This window comes from Rhea pennata, chromosome 26 (genome assembly GCF_028389875.1).
Source record: "Rhea pennata isolate bPtePen1 chromosome 26, bPtePen1.pri, whole genome shotgun sequence".
Lineage (NCBI taxonomy): Eukaryota > Metazoa > Chordata > Aves > Rheiformes > Rheidae > Rhea > Rhea pennata.
The window spans coordinates 3982333-3994660 of NC_084688.1; the positions used below are offsets into that span (position 1 = coordinate 3982333).

The window sequence follows — 12328 nt, forward strand, 5'->3', positions numbered from 1 at the left end:
CAAATACAGGTTCTCCATATGACTTACGACTCCTCTCCTTTTTCCTTTCTATTTCTTTTCTTATCCCCTTTTTTTAAAAAAAAAAGCTTCCAGATTTTGGAGTTCAATTAGGACTAGTGATTACTGCATTACGTTTTGTGAATGTCACGCAGCGAGAAAAGTTGCTCTTAATTCCAGAAGAATGAAGCAAAAGGCCGTGCTCTAGAGAGCTAATACATACTTGCAAATGCTCCCTATCTTGACTTGCTAAAAAGGGAAGGGATTTTTCTTAATTAGAACTAAGAAACATTTTTACTTGCCTTTTTTTTTTTTTTTAAACACATCAAACCCCACAATAATTTAATACCGTGTAAGCCTATAATAGAGCACTGGCTCAACTAAAGAAAAGTATTTTAATGGCTTTGCAATATATCATGGGGGTATTTGTTAATAGAAAATATGATCACCACCTTACGCACAAGCAATTAAAACGTTGCTTTAAAATCCTGACGTGCTAATGAGACTTATCTTATCCATAACCAGTGATGCTTCTCACTCTTTGTTTTTCATAGTTAGGGCTTGAATCTACCAAAATAGAGTGCATTTTCCAGTAAGCGTAACTAAAAGGGCAGCAGGACTCAACTTGATTTTTACCTAATAATATAACCATTATGCAAATAAAGACGTCTCAGAAGTCTGAAGTCAGCAAGATTAGAAGAAATTACACCAGTCCAGAGCCTTAAGAGGGGCTTAATTAAAGTACTACAACAGCAATTAACTGTTCAAAGCAAAGCTGCAAAGGTTGGAGGTGCTGGGACTTCCCAAATGAGGCGAGCGCAAGGATTTAATTCAGGCAAAAGCATTGCATTTCCCCCTTATTTTATGCTAAAGCCACCTGGAATTGAAAGTCAAAATTTAAACCACGGAAAACTTTGGAGTTAAACGCTGTTAAATGCATGGTATTAAAAAGTGTTGAGGAATCCAAGTAGAGGTGTCGTTATTGGCTTTGTCTATAAAACCGCGATCATGAGAGTTAAATGGGAGTTACCTGGCCACTAACATCTTTTCTTATAAATATAACACCCAGGCAATTCTCTTCCAACTCCAAGACACTATGGGAAATCAAAGCCCTTATTCAAGCAGACCCACCATCCCTTTTGTCTATGGGGATTAGGATATATTTTAGTCTCCAGAGTGAAAACTATCCTACCATTTAAGTCCTCTGCTTTTAATGTGACGTAACTGATGAAATTCTACATTTCCTAGAGCTGTATTGTGGAAATAGATGTTCTCACCAAAGATAAAAGGAAATATCTAGGGAACCACCCACATTCTTGAAGTGATGGAGATTTCCTAAGTAAAACAGCTGAAACAGGACAATTTAGAAAATATCAGGGGAAAAAAACCTTCAGAAAACCGTGCTTGCAGAGCTGAGTTTCTCTCTGCATTTAGAAAGGCGATCTGAGAACGGTGTGCAAAACCAATTTCAGGCCCTGAACTGCATTTTTAGCTTGCAAAGACTTGATGAAATCTGAAGCTGGAATGGAGGAGCCGGTTCCACGAACTCCCCTGGCCGACTCGAAGGGGCTGTTGGCGCCAACGTATGATGCCACTTACTTAAATACAACTGCAAGTTTTTAAAGGGTGATTTTAGGAAAAAATAGCGGCAACTCCTTTCACAGCATTTACTAGCTTTTTCTTAGACACAATATCAATGCATAAACCCTATGCTCATATTTTTCTTATTTTTCTTCTAGTGTATTAGTAGCATTTTTAACTCATAGCCACACTGCTAGCAATGTGCTGTCCATCGATTAGGCATGAACCCGAGACCTTTAAGTTTTCTTGCTCCTGTGATCAGAATAATTCCTTCCTTTCCTTTTATTGCACAGTTTCCCTTGCTCTATTAATGATTTTTAAACACTTGCCGCCCAGCAAAACAGCAAGCGCCTTTCACAGCTGCTTCTGTCTTAATACCCTAAAATCGCCGTGCAGTAACTCACTACGTATCGGCTGCCAAGCGCGCTCCTAGTGAGCTCATGTGAAAAGAGGCTTTTCACTATTCCCACAAAAAAATTTCCTTAAGAAAAATATCATATCACACAGGCAATAACCCATGAATCCAAGTGATTTCCCAAGATCCAGACCAAATGCAGACCAAAGATCCTCCACCAAATGCAACATCCCAGTTGGGAAGATACCCAGGGATAACGTTAAAAAAAAAATCCACAAGATAAGGGCTGCCATGCATTAGTTACTAAAAATAGAGGGTTAGCATATAAAATAAACGCAACTCTATTTCAAAATAAGGCAAGAACAGCTTGTTTTAGCAAAGGTGTGGTTTCACCATGAGCCTGAACCACTGAGAAGGAGGCAGCATCTGGCCCATGCGTCTGCCCGTATGCACTTGGGGCTCCGGACTGGAAATGAATGCACATATTTTCCGGAGGAATCATTTTCAGGCAGATAAGTTTGCTCATCTGATTTATCAAATACCTACAGTGCTGGTGCAAGGACGCGATGGAGCCCGCGGACGGTGCGGGATTAGCTCTTTGGGCAACTGCTCCTTTCGGAGAGAGGCTCAAGTCAGCCAAGAAACTGCACCTTTTCAGCCCAATCTGGTTTTCCTCTCCTATCATTCAAGTACAAAGATATCAAAATTAACTAGTCCAGGAAGGAGGCAGGGGGGAGAAGTATGCAAATTTATCGGTTGGAAAATATTTCCTGTAAATTTATAGCATCAAAAAGTTATAATATATGAATATTCAATAGCAAAAGGTTAAGCCGTATCTTGCATTCTTTCCCAAAGTTGCTACAACAAGCACTTACACCGGGATGTGACCTCTGTTAGCTAACTTACTGCTGAAAGCAGCAAAGAAGAAAAACTGCTCCCAAGCCTTGCTAGCTGGTTTTCTCTCAAAAAAGTATTTGCCTCTAAATGTGCCATGCAAGCCAACTACTTCCAGAGTCAGGGGAACCAAAGCCCACGTGTATTTAGACTTTTTGCCACCTGGCCTGCTCTGTTTCTCGTTGGAGGGTGTGGGTGAGGTGTCGTCCCTACGAAGCGAACCCAACGCCTGCGGACCGGGCTATGCAATCACCGCTTCTCACTCTTTTGCCGTCATCTCTTTTCATTCTGAAATCCCTTGCTTTTACTCTTGCAGAGCAAATTAAATAGCATTTGTTGTTGCATCACTGTGGTTAGGGTCCTCGTATTTTAGTGTCTGTAAAATCTCATTTCGACATTCTTTTAGATCTTTGATCTGCCAAAGTGGCGTTAAAAAAGTAAATGTAATCCGGTTATCCAGTGCAGCCTAGGTGGACACGAGATGCTATTTTAGCAGTCAATCTCCGAGGCCCTTCACGGTCCAGAGTTTCAGGACCAATATTAATGCTGTCAGCCAGCAGGAGAATCCTGCAGGGACCGTATCAAATATATATAGATAGCCATACAGACCATCTCAACCCAATGTTGAACCCCAGAAAAATTACCAAGCAAAGACAACAGAGTAGCAAAGTGAGAACAATTTCAGACTAGAAGCCTTTCAGTAAAGCTGTAATATTTTTAACCCTATCTCTTCTTTCTGTCCTGCTGGTAGCAACTTCAAGGAGGAACTTATCAGATTGTTAAAAGACACTAATGAGATATGTTGCAGCATCATTTAAGAGTCTTTTGAATGGTGGACAGGAAATTAAATGAAGAAAATGTTGATGGGATGCCAAAAGAAAAGATTATCTTCATTAGTAAATCCCATATGTTGCAAAAACCAAACTAGTGCATGCACACAAAAGCCTCGCTTGTGTGCTACGATATTCAGGGCAAAATCGCATCAGGCGGGGGGGAATCAGAGATTTTTCTGCAGAGAGGAAGTCTCATAGTTCTCAACTCCCAAGTTGTTATCATCACCTTTAGAAAAGACCAGGCCCTTGATTTTTCTTAGACTGGTTCCTTTGAAAGAGTAGAAATGGCTATGCCTTGGAATTATGTATTATTTTAAACCTGAAAATATTTGTATTACAATGATACTTGTTAAGAAAAAATCATTTATACGTAACACATATATATAAATGTATGTAAAATCTCCAATAATCTTATAGTCCTGCAATTTTGTAAAAGAGGGATCTCAGAGTGCTGAAATAACAACTAAAAAATGTTTTGCCCTCAGTAATTCTCCAATTAGAAATAATAATTCAAATAAAAAAGAAAATTTTAACACACTCAGTGATCACTAAAAAGCGACTTTTCTTCAAACAATGAAAAAAAAAGGCTGTGACATGTATGCACTGTCTCTCACCGTAACTACTCTGACCTAAAGGCAAAAAAATTCATTTCTTACCTGCTACTGAATTTGGCCGTGGCATAAGGTAAAGCGGAATAGACTGCACCGACTGGGACAAGACCGTCTCCAGGTTCCTCTCCGGGATCTTGTTCAAGCTGTAGGTGGAGGCCGTCATGTTCTCGTCCACGCGGTACAGGCAGGAGTCCATGCTGGACTTCTGCGACTGCCACGGTTTCAGGTTTCCTCCCGACCCTAATTCTTTACTGCTTTCCCCTCCGTATTTCGTGCGTTCCACATTTTCGGAGTAGCTTGTCAAAGTAGCTGCAAGGAGGAAATTATAAACAAAATAAGTAACCAAGAAAGAATTGCTCGCATACATCCTGATCTGCACCGAGCGGGGCAACGCAAAAGCCAAAAACGATGCTCACTGGAGTTTGCGCATTCACTTAAATCAGAGATTATGGAAGTTTTCTTAATGATACTGTTTCTATTCACTACTTCTCAAAGATCATCCAGCTATGATGTCTGGGCTCCTACTGCTAAAAGCTATTTGTACTTAGAAAGAGTGTTAAAAACCAGGCACAGCCTTGTGTCAGAACACACAAGCATACAAACAGTAGACAGGATTAAGGAAGAAATATTATCTGTGCTCTTCCCATCTGTTAATTTGCATCCTAGTTACCACCTTTTTAGAGGCTGTTCTTAGAGACAGGTTTATAAACTAACATGCCGTATCCAACACTGCTAAAACGCAGACACAGAAAAAACCCACAATTAACTTGTATTAATGATTAATTCTTATGGATTAATTTGGTTCAGAAACTGATCCCAGTATTTCTTTGACCTGCATCAGTTTTTTTTAATGCAGCTTTGACTATAACCCACACATTCTCCCTCATATTATTTGATTGCAGAAATAAAGACTGTTGCTATATTAACTTTCAAATTGGTAACCGATAATATTAGATTGATTTTCACCACTAATATCTTCCCCTCAGCTGGGATTTGCTGCTCTTAATTCTGGTTTAGCTATTTGCTAGCCACAACCCCTTTCAGGCTTCTGACTTTTTTCAGCTCTTCAGTTTTCCCCATGCTCATTCCAGGTCCTAATCAAACCTCTTTGGTGTTGAGGAACGGTCCCAACGCCTGTAGCTAGAGTAAAAACAGCTGCAAACCAGAAAATCACAAACCAAATTCACTATGCTATCACTCACTCGCCAACACATTTGCACTTCGGCGCAAAACCTGGAGGATTCAACTTCACCCCGACTACTCCCAAGCCCCAAACGTGTGCTGGTTTTGTCCATCTACTTACTGATACTGCGTAGCTCAAAAATCCCCTGAAATGCATCGTTCTCACTTAGGTATGGTAAATACCTTCCCAAGTGCAAATTTGCTGCTAATTTCTGTGCCATCTGTCCCTGGACAAAACAGCACGCATCTATCGCGCTGGGTTTAGGCTGCCTCGGGGGCAGCCTGCCTGGCCTTCGCACAAGCCCGATCCTGCAGCAAGGGCCGCGCAGCAGCCTCGTTAACAGCCAGCGTTAATGGTTATTTCTATGTTGATAAATGCAAACAGCCAATTGCTCCGAGAAGTCACACGCTTTTAGGTGAAAGCTTTTTTTAAGCCAAATTTCAACAGTAAGCAGCCTCTAAAAGAGCGTCCGGTCAGAGGGATCCTAAAGGACGCAACTGAACTGTGAGCGGGTGAGACTCGTTCTACGTATTTTAGCCAGTTGTTCAGATGATAGGCACAAGAATAAAGTCACTGGAAACGCTTGCAAACCTAACCTCTCTCCACTAACGAAATAGGAACCACAGACCTTTAAAATCAGGGGCTCCAGGCTGCACCGCCTGCAGAGGCATCAAGCTGACAGTGGGACCCTATCCCCAATGCAAAAACATCAACTTCAGCGTCCAAGGACTCATCTGGCTCAGTCGTATAGATTAAATGTCATTATAACAGGAACCAGAATTAAATGGTTGCATCTGAAGTCACAAAACCATAAAAGAAGAATAAAAAAGCAAGACCTATAATTCTTCCTGTGCCTGTTCTTTCGCCATCCTAATAAATTTTGGGCAACTTTGGCCTTACCCCATCTGTCCTTTTTTATTTCTCAATAACATGCTTCTCTGTACAGGGAGATCGGTGCTGTCGTATCTCCCGAGGTAGTCCAAAATGTGGCTGTTTACAAGCTATTTTGAAATTTAAAACCAATATACGCAACTGAGCTGCACGAGCCCCATTTCAAAGAAGGGGTCCATAGGGCCAGGCGTATGATGTTGTCTGCTTACGGAAAAAAACATTCATTTTAAAGATCTACCTCAGTTTATTTCTAATTAATCTTGGTGGAAGCACATCAGCAGCTGAAATAAATAACCCTCGCAAGCATCAAATGGCGGAAAACCAAGTAAAACAGTGCGTCAAAATGAGCTTTCTTTACGTGAAGCAGCAAAGTCAAAAAAAAGGGTAATAAACTCTGATGGTCCCTTTTTTAATCGTCAATTTGTGTTTATTTTAAACATCAACTTCAGAGTTTTAAGCTAAGGCAGTTCTATGTACAAACTCTTCGTTGAGTCAGGTATTCAGGACTGTTCCCTGCGGATTCGTTTACCTTCGGAATGACCCCGGAGGACAGAAGTACCAGCACCCAGGCTGCGATTACTCCGTGCACTTAACCTGCTCCGTGAGTTATCTGAAATCCAAGCGATTCTGATTTTATTTAAAAGACGTGAGGCTAGCAGCCAGGCGGCAGCGCAAAGCGGCGTGCCGCGCGCGGCCCCGCGGAGAAGGAAAGCTCCGCGGCGGCGGAGCCGCCGGAAGCGCCGCGCTCGGCGACTGCTGCCTCGCAGCCAGGGAGCGACTCCCAGTTCGGGCAAACTCACGTTGTCCGCGCCAGCTGGGGCTGCTTCAGCACGATGCCTGGGGGCGGAAGGGTTAGTAGTGCTCAGGTATGAAGAAAGTGCAAAGATTTGGGTTTTTTTTTTGGAATGCGAAGAACTTTAAGTTAAGCTCCGGTTTGGATGACGCCCATAGATAAACGCCTGCACCAAAAGGCAAGCTGCAAAATACTCCTATTTCTGCAAGGCGTACTCATACCCATAATTTTCCAAGGAACAGAGCCGCAGAGGGTATTCGAGGACAGGGCCAGCATCCGCCTAATTCGGGTGCTGGAGCACACCCGCCCGCGCTCTCCGGCGTTCGCCCCTGCCGGGGATTAACCGTGCTTTACAGCAATAATCTCTGCCCACAGTCGCGCAGGGAACGAAGACCCAACCCTTGGGGACGAGTCCCACGCCGACTCGCCAGACCGCCGTCGCAACATCAGCGTCGGACGCGGGCAAACTGCCTGTCGCACTGGTGGAGAGGACAAAACGAGCCGTTTCTTAACGCAAGGATTGCAAAGGGAACCAGCAGGCCTGCGGCCGCCGCAGGAAAACTTCTTACGAGTCGCGTTTTTTAAGCGCGTAGACGCACAATCGACCAAAATCTCCAGCAAACGCGGTTTCTCAAACGGCGGCATGCTCTAAATTTGTGAACGATAAACCAATGACCTCGGACACCCTAAGAAGACGGGATTTGGGCTCGCAGCCATCTGCCTGGAGGCAGCTCGCTCCGCACCCAGCGTCCCCGAGCGGCACGCCGCGCGGCCGGCCCGGCGTTGGCCGAGGCATGCAAGACCCCCGGGTGCCGTAAGACGCATTGATGAATACTGACGTGCAAAGACATGCCAAGGGCAGGAGCGAGCACCGGGCGCCCCTTGGCAGCACCCACCGCAGCGCTCCGGGAGGATTTGCCGTATCCCTGTCCAGGCTCATTCCTTCGCTAAAACAGTCTGCTCACAACTTTCTGCAAGTAATACGTTTTAAAATATTTTTCCCCCCTTGGGAAAAATAGAAAGGTATTGAAGTAGGAGCACATCTAAGACAGCATCCTCGATGTCACTGCAGCCAGTAGCACATTTCGTCGAACAAGTGTCATGTCTTTGCAGCACCCTAAATATTTCTAATTCCTGTTACTTGCTGGCCAGTGCCCTGGAGCAGGAGGTTTTCAACTGGATTAGTCTGAGTCAAATCACGCTGGGGAATTTGCACCACCCCGTCCAATTCTGCTCCAGGCAGAGATCGCGCCTGGAAAATGTCAACGTTTATGTCCGCGTTTAGATGGAACCGCAACGGAAAGCGGTTTGCTACCATTTATGATGAGCACCAGCGAGGCAACTCACTAATACGCAGGGGTTGATAGGACATCTCCAGCAGGAAATAGGGACTGGGTTGCCTTAAAGAAATAACCACTGCAAAGCAGCCAGCTCCACAAATCGCGCTGACGTTAGGTCCTAAAACCGCTCTGGCAGCACGGCCCGGCGCACCCGGCTGACGGGCAGCGTGGAACGAGCGCCTCGTCGCCCGCCGGGGCTCACGGACTGCGAACGCAGGGCCTGGATCGCACGGCACGCTCCTAAATGTATTATTTAATCACACTCCTCTGACAAAACCATACCGAACAGGTATCTGGAGTAAAACCTCTACAGCAACGATGCACAAAAATAATGGGCATGGGCTTACTGAACGGCAGCAGCGGATACACGCCGCGTGCTATCCTATTCGCCCAGGCTCTGTATTTATTGCGTGCTGTGCTTCCACCCTGCATGCCGGTATCTCATGCCTCACCACCTATATAGCACCAGCAGGCAACCACTGGATTTTATCCGTGCATACAAACTCCTTTAATCCTATACCAAAATTTCTTCGCTTTCTTAATTCAGTCCCCTCTGTGCACTGCCCATCTTTTACCATTTTGCTTTATTTTTGCCGCTTTCTTCAACGTCAGCTCACATTTCCTGCCTTCTTCAGTATCAGCAAGGCTAATTTTTCTCCCTTTTTTTTTTCCAGTTCACAACAGTCTTGAAATAGGTGTTAAAATTCTGAGATTTAAATGAGCAAACAGAAAAGAGGTGTATGGGTGTGGGGATGTGCACAAGGTGAAGGAAGTTACTACTATACTTGATTTTAACTTCTGGGGTATGCTTGGATCATTGCCCAGCTTTTCTTCATTACTGAAGGTTAAAAGCTCGCCTTTCTTCAAATAAAAGCCGACAGCCCTGGCTAATCTCATCCCATCAACAGCTAAAACTGAAGAAAAATCACTTATCGCAGTACTCAAAATAAAACCGTGGGAGTTGACAACACTGACTTTTCTTCTAGCTTTCTTCTAATCAATCTTTCCATTTTTTTTCCTTCCCCCTCCTTTTTTTTTCCATCTACCAGGCTGAACTGTAAGGTGAAGCAAATTTCACAGCTTTAATAGAACATGTGTCCCATGCCTCCTCCTGCAGCTTAAGCCTCCAAACTCCCTTCTTTCTCCCTTGCTTTTCACTAACATCATGAACACCTGTAGCTGATGCATTATCCACCCAGCATTTACGGGCCAGAGTTTGGTAACCGTTCAAGCATACTGATGCCTCCCTGACTTAGCTGCAGGAATGAACAATTCTTGTTCCAGGCCGGAGTGCTCATACTTGGGTTTCTCATCCCTCATCACGCGCTCTTGATGAATTTATTAGCAAATGATGGTGCATGTGCATGCAAATGCTTTCCTTCTGCTCAATTTGCCCTTTTTAAGGGAATGTGGAACCAGGGTCAGGATCCAAAAGTGGGAATTTTGATGCTTAGGTGGTCAGGAGTCCATGAAGATTGACTAAGATTAAAGAAAAAAAAGAAAGAAAGAAAAAAAAGCTCAAGTTCTTAGAAATCTAATTCATTATTAACCAGCACATTTTGTTACGCTGATTAGAATGTCACAAGCCAAATGGTTTAGCTCTAAGATCACAAAAATATTTAACCTGAGCTAAATTTATCTTGGAGTGCCTCTGGAGCTGTGCTTCATTCCCTTCTCAAAGCAGTTAAACTCGCAAACAAATGTATCTTGTCTTACTGTCAGTGGCATCTATTCTGCTTAGCACGCACTCTGGATGAGTTTATTAACAAAGCTATTTTTAACCCACCAACACACAGATCTGTAGCAAGGAGCAACCTGATAATAGCTCAGGAGTCAAGAGAAGCAGCAAAGAACAGTAAAATTGAAAAAAAAAAAAAAAAAACTTTTCAGAAGGGGGAAGGCATGTCCTTTACATGTTGCTCTTCATCATTCAAAATCCATAAAATATAAGTGAAGCCAGCTGGTCCACATGGTATTCAAGCTATCTCCGTCGCTACAGCGGGATTTACACAGCTCACTGGCTTTTTCTTTTTTTTCTTTTTTTCTTTTTTTTTTTTAAGTTGCTTCAACATCACACGCGTTGCCGTCTCCAAAGACGATGCCCTAAGAGTCAAGCCTGGACTCCGTCGCGGGTCATCGGAGCTGCCGGGTAAGGAGCAGTGAGCAGCGCAGCCCCGTTTCCTAAGGGAGCAAACGCGCCGACGCAAAGTCTCTTTGGTCAGAAGGCTTCAACAGGCAAAAGCAGCAGCTCTTTGCTACTCTGTGGAGGATGCTTTTAAATGATATAAAGCACACATTTGATTTTACAGACTTGCAGGCGATTGCTCTAGATTTCTCGTATTTTCTGCTGTATTCGTGCAGCGGGACACCCTGGAAGTCCATTCTCCTGTTGGGACTGGAAGTACGAAGCACAGGATGCTTTGACCAGTTCTGTTTTCAGTAGCAGATTTTGAACATTAATAGTTGGCCGCTTGTATTCGGCGAGAGCCAAAAAAATCCTGGAAGCTGTTCAGAGGTTGAAACCAGGTCAATGTTTGCACCAGCCACTCTGGTTTCCTCAAAAAGCATTTAGTGGCTTCCAGAAGTACGGAGCAAAATAAAAAAGCCCACTAACCCTTTCTCGGGGAATTTTCCTGCACTTTTGCTTTAGCGGCAATTGCACTTGTCTATCCTACCGCTTCTGTAGGTCATTTATAAATTGACTTCAGAAGACTTTTAACATAAAAATGGACACTGAGTTTGAGCCTTCTGGAAGAAAAAAATAATTAAAGAGTTGCTATTAATACAAAAATTTATATTATAAGCTTTTTTCCCTAACAAAAATACTTGTTGCTACAGAGTTGCAATGACAGAAGTTGGCTTGGGATGGGTTTAGGGATACCCTATACAGCAGCTAATTAAAGCCGAGCCTGCATTTACAGCATCCGTCACAGGCAAAGGATTCTGTCCCAGAAAAGGTGAAGAGTGCTGGAATTTGAAGGATCTGGAACTTGCAGCAGTTTTGTTACCCTTTCAACATAAGGAGACTGAACTTCCTGTTGCTATTAAGTCTAAAATTTCAAAGTATGTCTCATCCAACACAAGTGATGTATTTGTTAAAGCGATCAGTCAACATGAAATAATCACTGAGTTGATGCAGATTAGAGATTTGTTCTCTAACGATCATAGAAATTATATAACAGTTGACATAGAAACGGACAGAAAAAAACTCCAAGGGGACAAGGAATCACAGAAAACTTGACTGTTTGAAATTTGGTCTTTACATCTGTATTTAAAGACTCAAATATCCCTTCTGTGCACCTCAATGGAGGGGTAGGCTCCTAACACAGTTATTTAGGAGTCCAAAGAGCCACAGTTCAATTTAACTTTGACTCGTTGATGCTGAGACTAGCAACACATACAAGTAAAGTGAGCTTAAAATGTGTAAAAACCATTGCAGGCTAAGAAAAAAATACATGACAAAGTGCAGTTATGCATAATGGTGTAAATTAAGATTCAAGTTCTTACTTTGATTAACTTTTTTTCTGGCCTTTCTGATTCTGAACTGTTTTGCAAGAAGCATATTAACCTTCTGGGACACCCTTTAAAGTCATTTGCTTTTTAAACAGGAAATACGATGGTGATTCACAGTTGCGAGATTTGGAGGTCACACTAGTTACAGCTCAGGACTAATAGGTGGCAAAAATCAAGAGGTCTTCCCAGGCTTTTAACTTTTAGCATGACAAATAAGAAATGGGTAGGAACAGCCTGTTATAATAATGTACCTTCCTGGAAGCGAATGAGCTAATAGTTTAAATTATGCTTATTTGAGAGGAACAGGCAAGACCATGACTCAGGAAAAGTAAAATAC

At 43.1% G+C, this 12328-nt stretch overlaps 1 protein-coding gene across 1 annotated transcript in view; it reads right to left on the minus strand.

The window, feature by feature from the left end:
- Positions 1-12328, minus strand: part of TANC2 (tetratricopeptide repeat, ankyrin repeat and coiled-coil containing 2) — a 239560-nt gene that overhangs the window by 74847 nt on the left and 152385 nt on the right. The window contains exon 9 of the mRNA XM_062595777.1: positions 4317-4580. Coding sequence (XP_062451761.1) covers positions 4317-4580 — 264 coding nt within the window. The remainder of the gene's footprint in view (positions 1-4316; positions 4581-12328) is intronic.